The 22,500-nt window shown below is 42.8% G+C and overlaps 3 protein-coding genes across 6 annotated transcripts in view; 1 reads left to right on the top strand and 2 right to left on the bottom strand.

Moving 5' to 3' along the window:
• Window positions 1-4,839, top strand: part of LOC123500055 (crustacyanin-A2 subunit-like) — an 11,136-nt gene extending 6,297 nt beyond the window's left edge. The window contains exons 2-5 of the mRNA XM_045248680.1: window positions 2,855-2,995; window positions 3,287-3,374; window positions 3,719-3,841; window positions 4,013-4,839. Of these exons, the coding sequence (XP_045104615.1) occupies window positions 2,855-2,995; window positions 3,287-3,374; window positions 3,719-3,841; window positions 4,013-4,245 (585 nt within the window). The 3' untranslated portion in view covers window positions 4,246-4,839. The remainder of the gene's footprint in view (window positions 1-2,854; window positions 2,996-3,286; window positions 3,375-3,718; window positions 3,842-4,012) is intronic.
• Window positions 4,840-5,578: 739 nt separating this feature from the next.
• LOC123500054 (probable phosphoserine aminotransferase) lies at window positions 5,579-17,624 on the bottom strand. Of its 2 annotated transcripts, none has more exons than XM_045248678.1 (9): window positions 17,547-17,624; window positions 15,412-15,542; window positions 13,060-13,175; window positions 9,619-9,780; window positions 7,549-7,646; window positions 6,988-7,157; window positions 6,489-6,641; window positions 6,203-6,316; window positions 5,579-5,963 (listed from the first exon to the last, which is right to left on the bottom strand). In XM_045248678.1, the coding sequence occupies exons 1-9, from the start codon at window positions 17,607-17,609 to the stop codon at window positions 5,858-5,860; spliced, it is 1,113 nt and encodes a 370-aa protein (XP_045104613.1). In that variant the 5' UTR covers window positions 17,610-17,624; the 3' UTR covers window positions 5,579-5,857. The 2 variants fall into 2 exon arrangements, with proteins under 2 accessions (XP_045104613.1, XP_045104614.1); XM_045248679.1 differs by lacking the exon at window positions 17,547-17,624 and adding an exon at window positions 16,728-17,064.
• Window positions 17,625-18,090: 466 nt separating this feature from the next.
• Window positions 18,091-22,500, bottom strand: part of LOC123500053 — a 10,796-nt gene continuing 6,386 nt past the window's right edge. For all 3 annotated transcript variants that reach the window (XM_045248676.1, XM_045248674.1, XM_045248677.1), the window contains exons 2-7: window positions 22,343-22,487; window positions 21,313-21,367; window positions 20,961-21,116; window positions 20,694-20,809; window positions 20,306-20,408; window positions 18,091-18,957 (exon numbers count right to left, since the gene is read on the bottom strand). In XM_045248676.1, the coding sequence (XP_045104611.1) occupies window positions 18,866-18,957; window positions 20,306-20,408; window positions 20,694-20,809; window positions 20,961-21,116; window positions 21,313-21,367; window positions 22,343-22,372 (552 nt within the window). In that variant the 5' untranslated portion in view covers window positions 22,373-22,487 and the 3' untranslated portion in view covers window positions 18,091-18,865. The remainder of the gene's footprint in view (window positions 18,958-20,305; window positions 20,409-20,693; window positions 20,810-20,960; window positions 21,117-21,312; window positions 21,368-22,342; window positions 22,488-22,500) is intronic.

The raw sequence follows: 22,500 nt of genomic DNA, 5'->3' as shown, positions 1-22,500 counted from the left end.
TTTTATAATGATTCTTATTCGGCATCAATGGATAATTACTTGTCTTGTTCCCCGTGTTCGTGTTTACATTTGGCAAGTTCATTTACACCTCGTGGCAATGACTTTTTTTTTTCTCCTAGTGAATCACAGACTGGTTTTATGAAGGTGTCAAGTGTCAGCCGTGTGTGGGGGACGGGGGCGTCATGGTGAGTAAAGGAACATTATGTAAGAGTAGGTAAGCACGAATGAGTGTCTTTAGAGATCACGAGTGTTTTTAGAGATCACGAGTGTCTTGAGAGGTCACGTGTGTCTTTACAGGTCATGAATGTCTTTAGAGGTCATGAATGTCTTTTGAGGTCACGAGTGTCTTTAGAGGTCACGAATGTCTTTAGAGGTCACGAGTGTCTTTAGAGGTCATGACTTTATAACCAGCAACATGTACCACGATTTTCCTCTGAGGCTCGCACCAATTCGTGTTAATATGTTCCAGCAGTCCCACTCCCACTAGGTCAGTAGCTTTAATCTCTTCAGTACCATGCCACGCTTTCATACTCATTCTGGTTACTATTTGGCGGTTCCATACAGTTTCAGAAACATATGGTGGGATGAGAATAATAAATCTTTTGACCGCCATAGCCACTTTTCTTGATGCAAATAAAATCGTCTAATCATACCCAGAAATCAAGGAAAAAATGCGTCTCAGTATTGAAGGGGTTAAGTCGAATATCGTCGCGACTGCACATATTTTTTGGTATCATTATAGAAAAAGAAAATACGCAAAAAAGATATGATTGGTAAATAAATCACGGCATCACCTTGCCATATAAATCCTCTCATTTTTTTTCCGAACAAACTTGGAAGACCTGTATGGATTTTTTCAAGTGGAAAAAAGCGGAAACGACTAAATATTATAAAACCCCGAGGGTGCTTAGTTTTTCCCGCGCCATCATAGCTTTTACAATCATTAAATTTGAGACCAATAATCAAGGGTTAGTAGGGAACAACACGAGGAGGAAGGGTGGTGGTGATGCTGGAGGGAGAACTTGAGTACTCTGAGCAGCGCGGGAGACAGTGGCGAGGATCCGTTCACTGCTTCATTGGCGGCCGGAAGAGATTCATTCAAATATTACTCCTAACACAAGTTCCAGAGCTGCGACCTTGACTATACAGTATACATTACTATACATTTCAGCGGTGGACAAACGGTGTGTTTTGCAGATATCTCCTAAACGAATCGTTGGATGAGTATGATATTTCAACACACTACCTAAAACATCCGTTCGTAATTTATGGTTAACATACCACAGTGCTATATGTGTTATGTGAGGAGTTTACTCGTGAAAAATAAAACAAAGCCGACGAGTCATGACGCATTCGAATGAAAGTGTGGCCCCCCCCCACACACCCACCCAAACCATTCCTAACCACTACTACGTCTCCCCCGTCTCGGAAGTCCTCGCCCTCTTTATCCCTCCTCTCCTCTCCCTAGCTCCTCGCCTCCCTCACTCCTGTATCCCTCCCTACTTCTCCCACCACTGTATTTATACATTATAATGTTCTGTAAGTGTGTATGTATAGATAGGATTATTAACGAGTATGGTACAATTTCATGAAGGCAAGAAGTGGTTCACGTTGATAATTACTGTACAACAGCACGTTTACGTGTAGTATATAGAAGAGCCATGTTTGCAGTCGTTATGGTCAACCATGTGAACATGATGTGCTGGAATTACCTGTGACCTGGACCTTCTACTGTTAGGAAAAGTTGATACTCTTATTGCGTACTGTCTACCTATTGATCATAAAAAGTGGTCCAGTTTATATATAATATTATTTTGTTGTTAGATACGTTGCTTATTATCCAGCTATACGGCCATTAACAGCGGAATTAGCTATTGCTTTCACGGTCGTTTGACCCACTCTGGTTTTCATGTCCACATATACCAGCAATTGTATTAAATAATATCATTAATGTATGATATGTATGTACATACTGACGTATGTAACTATTATACCTATACGTATGTAATTACAATAGGGGAAAAAAAATCAAAGGTGGAAGGCTGATGGTGTGAATAGGGGTGAAGAGGAAGCGGGAAGAGGGTCATGCGATACTGGGGTAGAGAAGGAGTGGTCTGGGGGTTCTTCAGGGTGGTGGTGGTGGTGGAGGGGTTTAGACGAGTACCCCACACTCGTCCGATTCTGTATAACACCTTTGATATGATGACTGGATTAGGCGTAATATCACTCAGTAAACTCCTCACATAACACATATAGCACTGTGGTATGTTAACCATAAATTACGAACGGATGTTCAAGGTAGTGTGTTGAAATATCATACTCATCCAACAATTCGTTTAGGAGATATCTGCAAAAAACACCGTTTATCCTCCGCTGAAATGTATAGTAGTGAGGGAAGACATTGTACATAAGCCAAACTTCCAGTGATTGATGACAAAAATGGAACAACGGAGACAATGGAGCCTCAGGAAGCGAAAAGAGAGCGTGAACGTGGAGATGAAATGTGGGATGGTGGCGGACTGGCGGTACTCACATTGTCACCATGCTCACCTTCACACTGCTACAACATCATGCCGCCTCAAGCTCACCTCCAGTCTTCAGACACGCTCTCTGTGCACAATAAGTCACTGTGGGACTCACTTAATCACACTACACACAAACACACTCGCGCCGCGCCGATCACATCTGGAGTTTGCAGCTGACTGACTCACAAGCCCAGGATGACGTAAGCTCTCGGCTGTGATTGGCTCTCCATCATTCTTGACTTGCCAGAGATTGATGACTAGGATAAGAAACTTTCTTTTTGCTTCTTTGCATGAAATACATGGTGGTAAAGGTGTTTTTATGTACACAGGTGTTGCGGAAGATGGAAGCGGTGGTGTTGATGATCGTGACGCTGAGTTTAGGTGGTGGGGAGCTGGTGGCGGCGTCGACGGTGTTGGAGGTCGGGTCGTGTCCTAACGTCACATCAGTCCGTAACTTGGACCTGGGCAAGGTATGGTGGTATACTGTCTCTTAAGTTTGCCGAGTATCCAAATAGCCGTAATAAACATTTAATATCTAAATTTCTTTGATACAGTCTGAATATTATGCAACTACAGCCACATTAGCTCCTTAATGTTTCCATAACTTAAGTTACCAATTAATGTAAGGCAACAGGAAGTGCCACATTAGGCTGGAGTACAATTAAAGTAAGTAGATCCATTTGACTGTGAGTAATGAATATGAAAGGTCTGTACATTTAATATGCGTTGTTCCTGCACCCTCCCACCACATCCTGGCGCAGCTGGAGGGGCGGTGGTACCAGATCCTGCAAATACCCACCGAGGACAACAGTATTGCCAAATGTACTCGCTCCACCTACACTTACACAGGTGATCACAATGCTCTTTACGTTTTCCACCTTGTAACTCGTCAAAACGCATAAAACCATTAGTAAATTTACATCACTCTCGCCTCATTTTGGCGGTATGTTATTGTTATAGGTAGGTAACTGTAGAGTTCTTTACCTTCCAGCGGAATTAAACTAACCACCATAACCTCCTCCTAACTCCTCCTCAAAACAGGAGTGGTCAAGGCGATGGTAATGTCAAGCTGTTGTACAATAACAATAAAGTTAACAAATGCTGCTTCACAAAAAGAAAAAGAAAAAAGTCCGTAGCTTCGTTCAACATGCTTTAAAAATCCTTACCTTTACTTGTCATCACACATTCCGCAGATGGGTATCTGAAGGTGGTGACGGAAGGGCGCAGTGCTGGAGGCGGGGAGGTGGCCAGGACAGGGGTGCTGGCCAAGCTGCCCCACTCCCCATCCGGCGCCCTTCAGCTAGACATGGACGGCAGTGAGTACCAACCCTTTCACTGCTAGTGTTTGGTGCAGATCTAGACTACGGAAATGTTGCAATTTTTTCACAAAATAAAACGTTCAGGTTGCAGGTTAATTAACAATGTGAATGTGGACCATAACTTCTGACAAGTCTTTCTTTCTCCTCCCCACCACCCATCCGCCACAGTGCCGCCCCTGGACATATGGGTGGTGTACACTGACTACTCTAGCGTTGCCTGCCTGTACTCGTGCGCGGAATTTCACGGGCTAAAAGCAGAGTGGGCGTGGGCAGTGGCAAGCTCCCCACGCCCGCAAGTCAAGATGGTGAACCGCTGCCGAGCTAAACTTCGCCTGCACCAAGTGAACACCGCTAAACTGCAGCGTGTGCCCCACAGCGCCCGCTGCCTCAAAGGGGACTAGACGGGTGTCCAGGGAGAGGCGCGCACACCACGATGAGGTTATCGCAATAATTCTGTATTCTCAGCAGTGGTCTTTCCAAAAAATGAAATTATTGAAAGCGGAATGAATACACATGAAAACTAATCCTCAAACTTTCTTTGCGGAGGATGACGCTCATAAGGTGAGCCTGTGGTCAGAACAAACGGAACTCTAGGTCGTTACGCAGCCTCTACCGGATTGTTCCTGTGGGCACATGAGTTGTTGTTCCTCCAAGTGTCGTGCTGTAATGTAGCGATTTACCTCAACCTGTCATTCATAACGCAATGCTCTTGACAAAGTATTCATGGTTTCACCAGGCATTTCTTTGGCAACTCATCATGCTCCGCAGCACACTTTTTAGTTTGACTTTTGTAATACTTGATATTTCTTCATTACACTCTCCAGCCTTGTTCTGACACAACTACATCGATTTGGTCGCCATTCAGACGGGCGCTGCCAGTGCTCATGACATGGATCTTGTCACACACTTGTGTGTGCAGGCACGTAACATGTAGACGGCACCTTTGTATCTACGCTACTACTTGTATAAACTATTAAAATGACTTTTTGTAAACATTCTTTTGTATTCCTACTTCTCTGTGGTCATCATCACGCGCTGCCTCGACAAACGCTTCATCCTCATCTCTATCATTATTATGATTATCATTATTACGGCTACGTATTACTATTATTTAGGAGGAGGTCAACACACACACACACACACACTGTGTAGTGGTTAGCACGCTCGACTCACAATCGAGAGGGCCAGGTTCGAGTCCCGGTAAGCGGCGAGGCAAATGGGCAAGCCTCTTAATGTGTGGCCCCTGTTCACCTAGCAGTAAATAGGTACGGGATGTAACTCGAGGAGTTGTGGCCTCGCTTTCCCGATGTGTAGAGTGTGTTGTGGTCTCAGTCCTACCCGAAGATCGGTCTATGAGCTCTGAGCTCACTCCGTAATGGGGAAGACTAGCTGGGTGACCAGCAGACGACCGAGGTGAATTACACACACACACACACACACACACACTCAGTGGTTAGAGCGCTGGCTTCACAAGCCAGAGGACTGGGGTTCGATTCCCCCGGTGGAGATATTTTGGTGTGTCTCCTTTCACGTGTAGCCCCTGTTCACCTACACCTAGCAGTGAGTAGATACGGGATGTAAATCGAGGAGCTCGCTCCGTAGGGTAACGTCTGGCTGTCTCGTCAGAGACTGCAGCAGATCAAACAGTGAAACACACACACACACACACACACACACACACACACACACACACACACACACACACACACACACGAAAGCCAATGATATACGATATAGCAATATGGCACGGACAATTTAATTAATAGTAAAGAGAGAGAGAAAAAGAGAGCCATGGAATAAGTAAGAGTAACAATGAAAGCTAAATATATACACATACCTTCCTTCCAAACACCAGCGATACGCTCAATAATAATGAAAAAAAAAAAAGACAAGAAATAGCGACACACAACCATGAGAGGGAACAGTAGCAAAATGATCCCTTCTCTTCCAAGCCTTCCAGAGTGACACCTTCCTTTCCAGAGTGACGCCTTCCCTTCCAGTCCTTCCCTCCCTCTAGGCTCCGTGCTGCTCCTTGAAGCTCACCATGAAGTCTGCGAGTCTCCTGGCGTCCTTCACACTGAGGGCGTTGTACAGAGACGCCCGCACGCCGCCCACGGACCTGAGGGTGATGTCAGGGTTACAATACATTATTCTTTACATATCACTGAAGCTTACCGTTGATTTAAACCGCACTGTAACACACACACAAACACACACACACACACACACACACACACACACACACACACACACACACACACACACACATCAATTGTAAACTTATTGTCGATTAAGACATCTTGCCATATTCAAAGCACAATATACTTTGATGCCTTTATTTGTTCCTCCTGCACCCACCTGTGTCCTTTGAGGGAGAGCAGCCCTAGTTTTCCAGCCTCATCCAGGAAGGTCTTTTCTACCTGCTCGTCGCCTCCCTTGCCTCCCACCCTAAACACTACGTTGACGCGAGACCTGCAGTAGTAAACACCCGCAGATTAGCAAAGAGGAAATTAAAAGTTTGACTACCATTCAGAGAGAGAGAGAGAGAGAGAGAGAGAGAATGATCTATCACTGAACACTGCTTGCCAAGAAATAGATATGAACCAAATAATGAACAAGAAGGGCTGAACGCCGAAATCTTCACCTGCTCCCTGGCTCCACAACGGTGCTGTAGAAGCCGCCGGAGGAGTCCACGATGGAATAGATCATGCTGCTCTTCTCCAGGCACCTCCTCTCCATCTCCTGCACGCCGCCCTCCTTCCTCACCCACCCCAGCACCTCCCCCATCACGTGGATGCTGCCCAAACAAATAATCCTTGTAAACTAATCAAACACAAGGCAAGTTTTTTTTTTTTCAATGTTTCTTAGACGTTTCTTTTAACATATTTTTTACTTTAAATATTGCACAGTACGTACTGAGTGAGTAGTGTATACTGACATTATCATTATAATTTATTTTGACTAATTAATGAAAAAGGTAATTATGTCACATGAAACACTGAAGTTTAGGAAACTATGTAATAAATCATATCAATTGCTAAGAATACCTGACGGTGTCTAGTCCCTCATTTTAACAAAGCTACCCATAAAATCATTACCAAATTAATATTTAAGAGAAAACGTATTTTTCCAGATAAACTTACGCAAAAGTTGGTGGCGTGTTGTAAAGTGATTTGTTTTTGTCCATGACAGCGTAATCGAAGACGATGGGACAGATGGGAAGTGGGCTGCCCAGAAGGTCTTCCCTGATGATCACCAGCGTCACTCCTGCACATCCGATGTTCTTCTGCGCCCCGCCGTAAATCACACCGAACTGAAATAAGTGAATAGAGAACAATGATTTCATGAAATGGTGCACGAATGGACAATGAGATGAAATATACAGATGCTCTGAATATAAGAACTGAAAACACACAAATAAACGCATTCAAGAAGATCATTCTATTGTGTAAACTGGTACCTCAGAGGGCCATCTCTCTCTCTCTCTCTCTCTCTCTCTCTCTCTCTCTCTCTCTCTCTCTCTCTCTCTCTTTTACAATAAAAAAAAAAAACAGCTATAACTCTGTTACTACAGGGAAAACTAGGAAGAAAAACAAACGCGTAGAAGAAAGTGAACTATAAATAGAAAAGTGCATAATGTTTGCATGTTTAGAATTAGTAAACTTAATTAAAGCTAGCCAGTGGTGCCAACATAACTGCCTGACCTTGGACACGTCAACAGGTCGCGTGAAGAAGTTGGAGGACATGTCACACACCAGAGGCACTCCCTCAGGCACTTCGGGAACGCTCTGGAACTCCACTCCTGCAGGACAAAGAGAGAAGCGTTACCGTTCATATCGCTGAGTTATTTCTCTTCAGCTATTTCACGAAAATTTTCTATTTCTGCTCGTAACGTATTTGTGTCCTTCGTTAGATAGAATGAGTCAGGTGGATTACGCAATAGTGTACTTAGGTTATACTACGTTCTATATGGGACTACGTTCTATATGGGAAAAAGATAACAATAAATACAAAATTAAAGATAATAATAATAAAACGACAGCAATTTAGAGAGAAAGAGTCAAGTGGCTTACGTAATACAGTACTTAGGTTATGCTACGTTCTATATAGATAAGAAATAAAAATAAAAACATATGAAAAAAATAATAGTATATATTTATGCAGCACAGACTATGTGGTATTACTATATTCAAAAGGAATAGAGAGATAAATAAATTTTCATCTGTCAGAGGAAGGAAAGAAGCAAACAAAACGTAAACTATTAACAAAACAACATGAATAATTATCTTTGAAACACACTCGATAAGAATTACTACGTGTTAGTAAACCAATGGATCAGGTCAGTGAAGAAGTTTAGAACCCTGGGCTGGTATTCTCAAACCATTCTTTGCTTCACCTCCACTATTTCAGAACGCCCTTTTTAAATTGACACGAGTTCTTAAGGATGCTTTTTACGAATCTACAGACAGATTAACTATATTTTTGCACCACTAACTGGATAAACACTCCTGAAAACCTCGCTAATCATCTCTGTGGCTTTGGAAAATAGTCATGGTGAGAAAGTAAAGCGTTTCTGAATTGGGACACTGGTTATTATAATTACTGAAGATGAGGTGGGAGGGAAACATACAATTGTCTGAATTAAAGAGGTATTGGTATGTCAGTGATTCCCATGAGTTTCTATCACTCTTACAGGATGACAGTCATTATGACACGCTCGTGGAAGACTCATATCCGGTGGTGCAATACATACCCTACGTAGTACATATGGCGCTTATGTAAGGGGGTTTAAAGAAGTTGCATCACGCCCACACTTGACACATTATGAAAACACAGAACATTCTTCCATAACGTTGGGATGGAATGACCAAAAAAGGTGTTCGCCGGAGAGTGAAGGAAGGAATGAATGAATGAATGAATGAAGGAAGGAAGGAAGGAAGGAAGGATGGAAGGAGGAAAATAGTGAAGGATTGAAAAATGGAAAGGAAGTAGAGAGGGAAGGAAGGAAGAAAAGAACGTAAGGAATAAAGGAAGTTAAAAGGGAGAGAAGGAAGGAAGGATGAAGGGAATGAACGAAGGACGGAAGGAAGAAAAGAGTGAAGGATGGAAAGACGGAAAGTAAGTAAAGAGGGAGAGAGGAAGGAAGGAAGGAAGGAAGGAAGGAAGGAAGGAAGGAAGGAAGGAAGGAAGGAAGGAAGGAAGGATGAATGGATGGATGGAAAGGACGAAGAAAGGAAATACTAGAAAGCAAAATGAAGATAACTTAAAAAAAAAAACAAGAAGGAAGATGGGTATAGTAGTAGTAGTAGTAGTAGTAGTAGTAGTAGTAGTAGTAGTAGTAGTAGTAGTAGTAGTAGTAGTAGTAGTAGTAGTAGTAGTAGTAGTAGTGGTGGTAGTGGTGGTGGTGGTGGTGGTGGTGGTGGTGGTGGTGGTGGTGGCAGGTGGTGTAGTGGTGGTGGTGGTGGTGGTGGTGGTGGTGGTGGTGGTGGTGGTGGTGGTGGTGGTGGTGAGTGGTGGTGGTGGTGGTGGTGGTGGTGGTGGTGGTGGTGGTGGTGGTGTGGTGGTGGTGGTAGCAGTGGTAGCAGTGGTGGCAGTGGTGGCAGTGGTGGTGGTGGTGGCAGTGGCAGCAGTGGTAGCAGTGGCAGTGCAGTAGTGGTAGTAGTAGTAGTAGTAGTAGTAGTAGTAGTAGTAGTAGTAGTAGTAGTAGTAGTAGTTAGTGTAAAAGTATTAATAGAAGAGGAGGTACCTCGTAGGAGGAGGTAACAGTGGCATACCTTCGACAGTCTCGTTGGCGCAGTAGTAGACATAGGAGGCCTGGGGGTCGAGGGTCCAGGTGGAGGCTGGTGGCACTCCTGTGTACCGCTCGCTACGGGGCACCACCTCGCTCACCTGGCCGTACTTTGCCGCTTCCTTGGCTGCCTTGGCTGACCATGATCCTGCATGAAAAGGACGTGAGATCTTAAGTCCTTCAATATTGGGACACATTTATACTTTCAGATTTGTGTACCATTAGATTATTTCATTTACATTATAAGGAGTGTCTACGGCCAGAGTCTTCACTACTTTAATCACCCATATGAGTTTCTGAAGCTGTATAAAATCATCAAATAGTTAGCAGAATGAATATGGATGCGCGTCATAGCACTGAAGGGAATTAAATGGGAATGGATCCTTGCTGGGCAGTTTCACCACACTAAACACTATAGGAGACAACATTAAAGGGAAGTCTTGCCGCCCTGTGTAGATAAGAATAGTTGACAACGGATGTCGACTCAGGCAATATGGTCACGGGAATTATGGTAACTGTTGCATCTATGGCTTGAAAAATGTAGTAAAATCTGAATCACCTTTCGATGGTTATAATGCATCAAGCTACCTTATCTTTATCCTTCATAACAAAGTAACCATGATAGATAAAGGAATATAACAATGGTATAATCTACATTTTTTTCAACTTTTTGTTACTGAGGGTTTGAATCTCTGTTAGCATAGTATGTAGCACAGTTCAAGCTGGGGCGTAATGCTGTGTAGGAAGGAAAAAGGGAGTGGGAATGAGGAAGAGGAAAGGTGAATAAAACCATGAAGATGAAGGTGAGGAAGAACAGACAAGCTAACTATTACAGACATAATGACGATATTGAAAGGTGTGAATTATACATGAATTGGTGATAAAAGAGAGGAATGCTGAAGAAATAAACATCATGAAGAGACTATGGCTTTGCTCAACATGATGCAATACGGAAAGCTCCTCAACAGAAAGGAATTCCATTAAAATAAAAAGAAAATGATGTGACGTTTAAGGAAAGATTTAATATGTTTAACTAAGTGTTCTCATTTTAGAAGGGGAAACCACCCCATTTTTTTTTTTTTTTTCCGGTTATGACGTATGTACTACAATAATTCTTCGAAAAATGTATCTTTTACACATTTTATTGATAGATAAACAAGAACTATACGCATATCTATTTTTCCCTCTTTACTGCTGCTTTAACAAATAAAGGAAAAAAAAGTCAAACATACATACGAACTTAACTATTTTTATCTGTTTATACATATTTTTCATAAAGGACACGTGTTGACATCCGGAGCTACGTTTGTTTCTACTTGTTGTGTTCACACACACACACACACACACACACACACACACACACACACACACACACACACAGTGGTTAGAGCGCTGGCTTCACAAGCCAGAGGACCGGGGTTCGATTCCCCGGCCGGGTGGAGATATTTGGGTGTGTCTCCTTTCACGTGTAGCCCCTGTTCACCTTGCAGTGAGTAGGTACGGAATGTAAATCGAGGAGTTGTGACCTTGTTGTCCCGGTGTGTGGTGTGTGCCTGGTCTCAGGCCTATCCGAAGATCGGAAATAATGAGCTCTGAGCTCGTTCCGTAGGGTAACGTCTGGCTGTCTCGTCAGAGACTGCAGCAGATCAAACAGTGAATTACACACACACACACACACAGTTAGTTATTTTATTGATAAACGTACAAAATATGTAAGGTGTACAGAATATGAGTAATGTCACACAAACACAAACACACACACACACACACACACACACACACACACACACACACACACACACACACACACACACACACACACACACTCAAACAGAAAAATCAACAAAAAAATCTGATACCTAAACATTTCTCAGATTCATTACTAAAGAATAGACACAAATCATTAAATTAAAAAAAAAGCAGAATAACAAAAAATAAATATGAAATAGAGGAACATATAAATCAAATAAAGTTAACTATTACCGGTAAACGAGAGGCGATTGCATCATGCTGCTAAGAAAACAGCGTCATTAGCTGATAGCTTGACCTTCGCCGCATCCTGGGAAGTCTTTACTTTTTTTTTATCATATTTCATCATTTTCCCAGCCGCAAGAACTCAGTCCTCCTTGCCCTAGTCCATTAACCCTTTCAAAACTGGAACAGACTTTTACCTTGAAATTTCTGTATGATTAGGCCTTTTTATTGACATTAGGAAGGTTCTATAGAGGTCCTCACTATTTCGATCCTCCACATAAGTTTCTGAAGTTGTATAAAACCACCAAATAGTAAGCAGAATGAATATGAAAACGCGTCATGGTACTGAAGGGATTAACTCCATCTGCTTGTTTTCCCATGCTAGTGTTTGTAGAATCTTGTGTTTTGTCATTTCTAAAAGTGATACGAGAAGGAAAGTAACATGTCTTATCAGGAGTGAATCAAAGAATGGGAGTTATTTCGCTACTGGTTATTCCCCGTCATCCACCTTCATGTTTCTTATCGTTGGTGGGTATGATTTTTTTTTTTTATGTTATGGTCTATAGCGCCTGTAGGCATACTTGAAGAGTATGTGGGAAGCGCTGTTCAGCTTCCGCCCATTAGTGGTTCAACAAATTTGTTTAGAGTGGTACCCATATTAGGGTCCATATCACCACCCAAGCGCATCTTTGATGTAACCATCTAGAACCTGGGTATCATGGTGACATGTAGGTCATTTTAAACCACTCGACAAATGACATAGCTTCAAAGCGGTATGTGATGGGATTCGAACCTACGCAGGGACGTCTGCCCGATCCCACGCTCACCACCTTATCCATCACGCCACAGCCTCCCGATTATTGCTGTTACTAAAGTGCTTTGTTTTGACATAGCTTCAAAGCGGTATGTGATGGGATTCGAACCTACGCAGGGACGTCTGCCCGATCCCACGCTCACCACCTTATCCATCACGCCACAGCCTCCCGATTATTGCTGTTACTAAAGTGCTTTGTTTTGAAATCTCCTCCCTCCTGTGAATGTTTTACTTTCCCATGCTATTAACATATTGATGAAAAATTTACTTATATACATATTTATCTACCATCACCATTTCTATTAACTCCTCCTATGGCATGTCTTCATATTCATTCTGCCTACTATTTAATGCTTTTATGCAGTCTCAGAAACTTATGTGGTGATTAAAATAGTGAAGATTCTGGCCATTCATTTTCTGACCTCCATAAACACTTCCTAATGTATATGAAATCGTTTAATCATACCCAAAATCATAATAAAGATGCGTTCCAATACTGAAGTGGTTAATCACACCTCACACCTTCATCTCACTTCATCTCCAACAGTTTTAACATGGCATTACAATTCCCTTAACGCCGCCTCGCTTGTGTCCCCCACCCAGTGTCCTCGCTGCCTCTCACCTCTCTCTGTTACTCACCCGTCACGATGTAGTCCGCCTTGCCTGTCCTGGCCATGAGATTAAGGGGCACCGCGGCGAACTGGCCCGTCCCTCCGCCCTGCATGAACACCACCCGGTAGTTGGAGGGGACATTCCTGGAGGAGAAAAATGGTGTGTGAAGTGCATGACTCACCTTTACGCTGTACAGTTAAAGGATGTAACTTTCAATTGCACAGTTATAGGAAGTGACTATTATTTTACAAGTTAATACCTTCTTTAACCCATAAATTCCCTTGAAAAACCCACATTGTATGAAAAAAAATGTATGCAAGTGTGTATGCGTGCATGTATCTATCATGGAGAAAGGATTTTACTCATACAGTACTTCTCGATTTATTTATTTTTTCTGTCTTCGTTCTCCGTTGCAAAACATTGTTTTCATCACTACTCTTCTAGCACAACCAAGACCAAAACTGGGGTGATAGCTTCCTAAAGTTTCACACCACAAAGTCACTGAAACCACACCCAATTTTAAATTATCTTGCCGAGGTGTCATTCAGGATTGTGATGTCATCGATCATGGACCTCCACAGGCCATCCTCACAGCTTCTGTCATGTTAAGTCTTCCTTCTCTGTCCTCTTGGAGGCTATCCAGGAATCTAATCACCAGGATGAATTCACCAGGAAGGGACACGTCATGATTAACTAACAGGTATTTCCTTCACACTACCATCTTAAAAGGAGTGGTAGTAGAATGTCGACGTTTCCCAGTTTCAGATCGTTTAAGGATAGTAGTGTGAGAGAAATACTTGTTAATGCTTGTCTTTTCCTGGTGTTATTCTTGTTCTATTAAATATCTGAATATTACTTCCTGTTGGCGGAGTTCCCCAGGAAAGTTACCAGCTGCCATCCAGGACAAGAAAATTCCCAGCGGATGAGATCGGCTTGGTTTCCGGTCATGTTTGTGCGTCATGCTCTTTCTTTTTTCCTGTTAAGGCCATCCTGATCCTATTGAATGTTTGACTGATGCCTCTCAGGAGCAGGATTTACAGTTCACCTCAAAAATAGAAATCTGGAGAGTGAATATATTATGATCTGGAAGCATTGCACTGAACGCTTTGAAAATTCACAAACTCCATGTAGACCAATTTATTCTGCGTATTTAAGAAAGTACTGAATGATTTTGGTTGCTTATCCCCGTCCTAAACTGAAAGAGGCGGGGTGTTCCATCTTTGTAGCGTGGAAACGAGAGGAAACATGCGAGAAATTAAGTGTGTTGGTGGACATCATTATCATCATCATCATCATCATCATCATCATCATCATCATCATCAACAAGAAACTGGTGCGCAGGATGGTGTTTCGTATTAACCTCACCCTCTCAGTAAGAAGAGTACGAGCCGACTTGCGAAATAACAGTGGTACATTCTGAGACACTGGTGTTTCCGGTGATTCTCTTCGTTCTTCCGCAAGAAGCCAGGCAATTACATTCTTCATTCATTTAATAACACGCTCGTCTCGCTGTGTTGTCGCGCCATTGTGAGTTAGGATGTGTTAAAGAGGCCCAATATGTTTTTTTGTTATAATTCACTTTACATATTTATCTTCCAAATTATATACATTATCGACACACACACACACACACACACACACACACACACACACACACACACACACACACACACACACACACGAAAAATAAAACAGACTAAAAAAACAAAACAGAAGGAAACTTTTGGAAAGACTAGTACGAACAAGATTGTGACTCATGTGTAGGAGCATGTGACAAATATAAAGTTTAAGTGTCATGTTTGTTTACGCAGCCTTGAGAATGTTTCATAACGTTTTTTCCCACATCAACATGCCAGTGTGCGTACAATTACAAGAGCAATACTTTCATACTAATTAAAAAGATCATACGCCTTGCTAACCCTGTGGTCAGCGCCAACACGCTATGTAGCTTCAGGAGATTCGAATATTATATAGACAGAGATGAAAAAAGGTAAAAGAGAGGTAGGCAAGTGTAGGACGTTCTTAATTAGTACAGGATCTGCCCAGTGGAAGTTACAATCTTATCTGGCGCCTTCGAGTACTTGAGATGGAGACGAGTACTCATTATAAGACTGTGCATGGAGGCGGGTACTCCCCATAAAACTGTGAATGGTGGCGGGTACTCCCCATAAAACTGTGAATGGTGGCGGGTACTCCCCATAAAACTGTGAATGGTGGCGGGTACTCCCCATAAAACTGAATGGTGGCGGGTACTCCCCATAAAACTATGAATGGTGGCGGATACTTCTCATAAAACTGAATAGTGGCGGGTACTCCCCATAAAACTGTGAATGGTGGCGGGTAACTCCATAAAATTGTAAAATTGGGGCGGGTACTCACAGAAGCTCCCTAACAGTCTTCTCCGCGGCCTGGATGATGTCCCCGAAGTCTTTGGAGCGATGGGACACTTCAAGGACGCTCACGTGGGTGTCTTTGTGGCACAGCAGCTCCTCCTGCAGCCCACGGAGTACCTGTGGAGAAAAAGTGACGATCTTATGAACGTTTCTTTATTAAAAAGTTCAGTCTTGACTTGACTATTACTGCGTGTGCGATATTCTAAAGGTGATAAAAAAATTGTTTCGGTAGATTTGTTCTCCCAATTAGATTTCACTTGTCTGACACCAGTACTTGAGTGTTGTCCTGCCTGGATGGGCAAGGAAGGGTATTGTCACGCTTAGCAGAGAGAGAGAGAGAGAGAGAGAGAGAGAGAGAGAGAGAGAGAGAGAGAGAGAGAGAGAGAGAGAGAGAGAGAGAGAGAGAGAGAGAATGTTTGATGGAAGTCACAGTTATATTACAATAAGTCCTACCACTACGCTGCAATTCTTCCCAGACCACATGTTGGAAATACCCACACAAGAGACTGAATCAGGACACGGGATTTTACATTGCCCAACACGCCAAACAAAACTCCCGATATGATTTGTTGAACACGGGTTGCAGTAAGTGGTGCCTGGGTTGCTTTTAGCTCATCTCCAGCAATATTTTAGTGGGAGTCGTATCAGGAGGACAAGGAAGGAAAATTCCACGTAAGAATATTGCATAAGTAAAGAGATTCTCTAAGAGTACGGTGATAAGGAAGCCGTGACTCCAGATAATTTCACACATGGCTCGGGAAAGCTGGTGTGATAACGCCAAGGTCACGCAGAAGCGTGTCCAGACATGATTCAGCTTAGCGGGGATTTTCTTACATGTGGAGCGAATCGCACCGCTTTAGGAGACACACACACACACACACACACACACAAACACTCTCTCTCTCTCTCTCTCTCTCTCTCTCTCTCTCTCTCTCTCTTGCAAAGAAATGCGCAATAACATAACAGTAATTAATTTATCAAGTGTGTAAAATGTGTGTGTGTGTGTGTGTGTGTGTGTGTGTGTGTGTGTGTACTATCATTATTACTAATAATACTATCAATAAAAAAAATTAATAATGATAATAATAATAATGATAATGATAATGATAATAATGAAAACACAACAACAACAACAACAACAACAACAACCACTACTACTACTGCTGCTGCTGCTGCTTCTATTACTACTTGTAGAATCCTCCTACTGCTCAGGTTTGAGCTGAATGCCTTGTTAACTTCCACCTCACGCCCCATGGTCACCACGTCCCTCATACCAATCACCAACTCTCTCTCCAAACTTACCTCCTCGGGAATTTTGGCCGGGCCGGGGGCAAAGTAGCTAAATTCCTGAGTCATGGTGTGGTTGGTGAGGCTGGTAGGTACTCCTGGTGCTTCTAGGTGAATGGTGACGCCCAGACTGGCGGACGGCGGTACTCGTGGAGAGAGCCACGTCAGGCAGGCTACCCATGGATGGCCTGCCTGAACACTTGTCCCATTCGCCAAATCGACCGAAGCTGAAGGGTCGGGCTGTTCAGACCTTGCCTGGCAGGCGCGCCCCTCATGTCTTTCTTCACCGTGCCGCGGCTCACCCTGGCCTCCTGCCACCCACCACCCCGGGCCAGTGTACCAGCAGCTTCTTAAGGGACTGTTCGTGATACATTGCGACCACTATGTTTACCGCAAATCACGAAGTAATCTGGGAACAAATGATAAAAGCTGCGCGGCATCTCTGCCTCACCATTGCCAACGTTGTCTGGTAGCTCCACCGCTTACTGTTGCCACCCAAGCGATGACTTAAGCCCACCGGCCACACCTCCTGCTTGTGTTCCCGTTTGTATTGAGGATAAAAAGTAGAATGATGCACTCTTTATCTGATCCCCAGCTGGCGGTATCAATGACCCCTCAGCGGCTCCCCTACCCAGGCCTTGCTGCTCCAGTGATGTACAGTACACGTGGTTTACGACACATGACAGATCTCTACAATCTCACTCAATAACGTTTCCCACGAAGTTTTAAGCCGATGTTTGTACAGTTACAGTCTCTCTCTCTCTCTCTCTCTCTCTCTCTCTCTCTCTCAACACCGCCTCACCACCTGAACAATATCTACACGGTGCGACTGACCTTGAACAGACACGTGAGGGAGGATTTCCAACTTTGGAGACAGCGCCCGCCTGACAATGACATACCAGCACAAGGAGAGTAGAGGACTGAAATGTATGTATGGAGGAGCAGCAGTCGAAAATCTGTGGTCTGAGATTTGCACTAGTTCACGCAATGACTAAACAGAGTACGAGTGAATAATGACATTAGATGATTAGATTAGTATAATACCTGGATGAGCTACGTAGGGAAAGTAATGATCTATCCTGAGTTAAGGTGACGATTTTTCATCTCCTTATTGATCTAGCTTCCTATTTGAGACTAGTTTCTCCACTTTTAACACACACACACACACACACACACTCAGCCGGATGTTGCCACAGGTCTGTGACGCACCTACTCCACGTACAGGACTCGATTGGAGTCTCGAGTTCTAGACTGAAGCTTCGAAACCGGCACGCCATGTTACACTTATCTTTTATTTTTATTTATCTTTTTATCGAGGTGGGCCCGATTTTTTGCAGGGATTTGTCATAAGGTGGCAAAAAATATATATAAAACAAGCTTTATGAAAATTATAATTTAATTTATACAAATAACTTTATATCACATTTTCTGATAACTAATTCAATTTTTCCATTATAGGTACAGTTTCAACAATACCGTTGAAATCAAGAAAATTTATTTACCTATTGTGTAAGTTATTGAGAAGGAATCCTTTAATACGATAATGTGAACGCATAACACTAACAAAACAAATTGTAGCAAATGTATCACACTTCGCTAAGACATTTTTATAAAATCTATAACAAACAAGCAGATCGAAAAGAGATATGCCTCTAAAAATAACAACAAACAAACTACAAACTATATTAATAAATAAATACAACATCAAATAAATAAGTTTAAGAAAGCACAAGAATATAACATTAAGATATACTTATCACTGCGTCTTAATGTTACTGAGGCAGTGCATGAAAAACTGCTACAGCTGCTGCCGGTGTCCCACATGGAGCACCTTAACTTGTCAGCGTTACTTTCAACGTTATAAATCTTGTGAGAACTTTGAATACCAAAGGAATATTTGTTTAATGATTTGCATGCACTAGTATATGGATTCATATATACTGAATTGTGTAAATGTAATTTTTGTTAAATAAAGCATCTATCTATTTTAGCAGTAAATGATGGTCAGGTGGTGTCTTGTACGATTAACTGAGTGTTTTGGTAGCGGCCTTGTGGTTCAAAGTAAGGCGACAATGCCTGGCTTGAGGCGCACTCACGGCATCGCTTTGGCGCCTAAACACACACTGACGAGTCGTGTGATCCCCGACAGCGTCTCAGTTGTTGCACCGGAACTGTATGAATGACGTTGCATCTACTCTGGAAGTGACCAGACTCGCGCCCGAGGAGGAGGCCGACAGGAACTTGCCTTTGGTGGGAAATACGTCACAGTGAGAAAATAGGACAACATGATAAAACAAATGACTCATTACCACTAAAGAAGGAGGTTAAAAGAAGATTGTATTCTGTTTCCTCTTTACTATCTTCATAATATGGCCCTACAGCTTATGTATCCCCAACACCCTCAACCCGCCCCCCCTCCCTCATATACTGCCGCCACAAAGGGACTGAGAAAATGATAGTAACAAATATCCTTATACAGTAAACAGGAAGTCTTGCTGCTGGTAAAGACAATTAAATATTCCTTTCGTCTTCCTTCTCTCCTTGTGTGTGTGTGTGTGTGTGTGTGTGTGTGTGTGTGTGTGTGTGTGTGTGTGTGTGTGTGTGTGTGTGTGTGTGTGTGTGTTTCTCTCTCTCTTCGAACTGAACCGGTTTATGGGGTCATTGACTTGACATAACTTTCAGAGAGAGAGAGAGAGAGAGAGAGAGAGAGAGAGACCCACCTACCTAACCTCCTTAACACATACCTACACTGACTCACCCGCAGAGACACCTAAGGTCGCGAGGTAAAGTTTTCCTACTCCTTAGACACCACACTCCCCAGCCGCTAATTAGTGCCCTACAAACATCCAGACCGGGAATGTGGTAGAGCAACGAAGATGAAAATAAATAGATAAATCAATGAATAATCAACTAAACAAAATTAATGAATATGAATAAGGAAATAAAGAAAAGCTCATGCTGTGAAATATATGTACAAGAATTGATGGATAGCAATAATATTTTCCTTTCTCTAATTTCCTCAACCCATTCAGGTACTGGGACGCATGTTTACCTTGAGTTTTGTGTACGATTAGACGATCTCATTGACATTACCAAGGATCTATGGAGGCCAGAAGAATAATGCCCACAGTCTTCACTATTTTAATCTCCCACCTAAGTTTCTGAAGCTGTATAAACTCACTAAATAGTTAGCAGAATAAATATGGAAATGCGTCATGGCACTGAAGAGGTTAAAGTGAACAGGCAGACTCTTAAAAATCAAATGAAAGAGTAAGAGAAAGAATAATAAAAGCGAGAAAAAACAGAGAGATAAAGATAGAGGAAAGAAGAAGGAGGGATAAATAAATAACTGTCTAAATGAATATAATCCTTCTCATCTGCACAACATAACAAAAAAACTAACCATTCTGTCTCATAACCAGTCTTAATATTCTCCAGGTTCTACAGCCCGCTTGAAAATGAGTGGCTGGGCAACTAACAATGCATTATACACCCCCTTAGATTTGTTGGAAGCGTGTGTCCCTCCTTCACGCTCTCCCACACACTGTTGTAAAGGCACTGGAAGAGAGAAGGAGAGGCAGGTGTGGACTTACCGGAGTGAAGGTGTTTCAGGTATAAGGCGTTGTCACCTTCATCCATGTGGACACTGAAGAACCTGTCGTCACTTTGGCTTGTCTGTTGTGGACCACTTCCTGTCTGTGGGAGACGACGAAAACCGGTGAGAGAGAGAGAGAGAGAGAGAGAGAGAGAGAGAGAGAGAGAGAGAGAGAGAGAGAGAGAGAGAGAGAGAGAGAGAGAGAGAGAGAGAGAGAGAGAGAGAGAGAGAGAGAGAGAGTGGCATTGGCACATTTTATTAGCTATTCTGTAAGTTCCATATTAGTACTTATTAATGTTATATAGCCAGGGTTTAGAGAGAGAGAGAGAGAGAGAGAGAGAGAGAGAGAGAGAGAGAGAGAGAGAGAGAGAGAGAGAGTTCCTTACCATTAGTTTCAAGCTGTTATCAGAATCCTTAGTGATGTAGCGCTGGTTGGTCGACTCCAGCACCACCACGTTGCCATTCACGCCGATCACGTCGAAGAAGTGCATGTTGAAGCAACCTGAGCGGCAAGCGGGAGAAACAGCTTGTGAATGACCGGAGAAACAACGACTGTCACTTATCACTGACACTGACTCAACATTTACACGTTTATTGAATAGGAAGAACACACACACACACACACACTCTCTCTCTCTCTCTCTCTCTCTCACCTCGAGAGTCACTGCTGTTGTGGGGCCCGGTGAAGATGGTGTTGGAGTCGGAGGCCTGCAGGTACTGAGGTAAGTCGCCGGGGACACGGAACTTGATATCTGAAGTCGTGTTCATGAACATTGTGTTCGCTGGGAAGGATGGTGCCGCCATGGACCCTGAAGCACACAAAAGGAATTAAGGACTGCGCCTCAAACCACTCATCGCCTCTATGCCGCCTCTCTCTCTCTCTCTCTCTCTCTCTCTCTCTCTTGTAACCTTCCTCGTTTAGCTTCAAGGTCGTAGCGCCTCTAAACTTGGCAAAAAGTGTAATAAACAACAGTAACAACATTTACGCTCGCCTAAGGCACTTACTTCTCACGCGTCTGCTTGCAGCGGCGTCCCCGAGTACTTCCAAATGGCCACCCTCCTGAAATACACGACGCACTTTAGGAAATGCAGTATGGAGAAAAGTGAGAAGGAAAACGTTACACTAATTCAATTCTTTCCTTCTGTTGTTTGGTTTGTTTGCATCTTCACTGTGTGTGTGTGTGTGTGTGTGTGTGTGTGTGTGTGTGTGTGTGTGTGTGTGTGTGTGTGTGTGTGCACGCAAATACAGAGAGAGAGAGAGAGAGAGAGAGAGAGAGAGAGAGAGAGAGAGAGAGAGAGAGAGAGAGAGAGAGATTATCTCATCTTTCACAAGGATAAACAGAGCTTCTTTCTTGCCAGACTCACCTTCCCTGTTATAAATAGTTGAGTGTGTGTGTGTGTGTGTGTGTGTGTGTGTGTGTGTGTGTGTGTGTGTGTGTGTGTGTGTGTGTGTGTGTGTGTGTGTGTGTGTGTGTGTGTTCACAGGATCTGCCTCATGTCATGCATAATAAATACTTCCCTCAAGGAATACAACACAAAGGAACACAAAGAACAAGCTGCCTAAGCACTGATGGTTGAAATGAGGGTGTTTGTGTCGTGCCTGCATTTCTAACCACCTAGCCTGAGATCAGAGATGCATACAAATAAAAATTAAAAAAAATAAAATCATCTAAATAAAGCATGTGATAAAATTTACAGTACGGCAATGCAATGAAATTTACCTTACAAACATTGGTAAGCATTCTTGCAGGAGGGAGGGAAAATGATAAAATTTGCATCTCTCTTAATAAAAAAAAAAAAAATAAATAATTGCCTATATTCAGACTATCCCATAGGCCACAGAGATCATTAATCGAGTATTCATGAATATATATTTTTTCTACTGATGGCAGAAGAAACAAAGGCAGGAAAGGAAATGTTGAAATATTACATGAAAACATCCTTGAAAACCTTGATAACGTTCACTACATGTCATTAAAAATAGTCCTAGATAAGATTTAAAATACTACCGCTAAAAAAAGGTGCATTGTCTCACCAGGGAATTGGTACGAGAGGACAGGAGCATTTTCTTCTCTTTTTTGTTCTTGTTTGGCGTTCAGGAAGGAAATCAACTTTCTGAGGGCGATGAATGATAACACTGTCTTCACTTCTTCCGTATGTGAGTCAAGGTTATATAGATTCTGATGAGGAAAG

The sequence above is a fragment of the Portunus trituberculatus genome, chromosome 50, assembly GCF_017591435.1.
Source record: "Portunus trituberculatus isolate SZX2019 chromosome 50, ASM1759143v1, whole genome shotgun sequence".
Taxonomy (NCBI): domain Eukaryota; kingdom Metazoa; phylum Arthropoda; class Malacostraca; order Decapoda; family Portunidae; genus Portunus; species Portunus trituberculatus.
Note: the sequence above shows the minus strand (reverse complement) of the source record. Positions and strands in the feature narration are given on the sequence as shown.

What these genes read in the sequence shown, in the direction of transcription:
- LOC123500054 (XM_045248678.1), bottom strand. Translation starts at nt 17,609, where the DNA reads ATGTCATTGTCAGGCGGGCGCTGTCTCCAAAGTTGGAAATCCTCCCTC. An exon ending in GTTGTGGAGCCAGGGAGCAG is followed by an intron (nt 6,317 to 6,488) that starts GTGAAGATTTCG and finishes TTACTACTGCAG; the next exon opens with GTCTCGCGTCAACGTAGTGT. An exon ending in CTCTCCCTCAAAGGACACAG is followed by an intron (nt 5,964 to 6,202) that starts GTGGGTGCAGGA and finishes CATCACCCTCAG; the next exon opens with GTCCGTGGGCGGCGTGCGGG.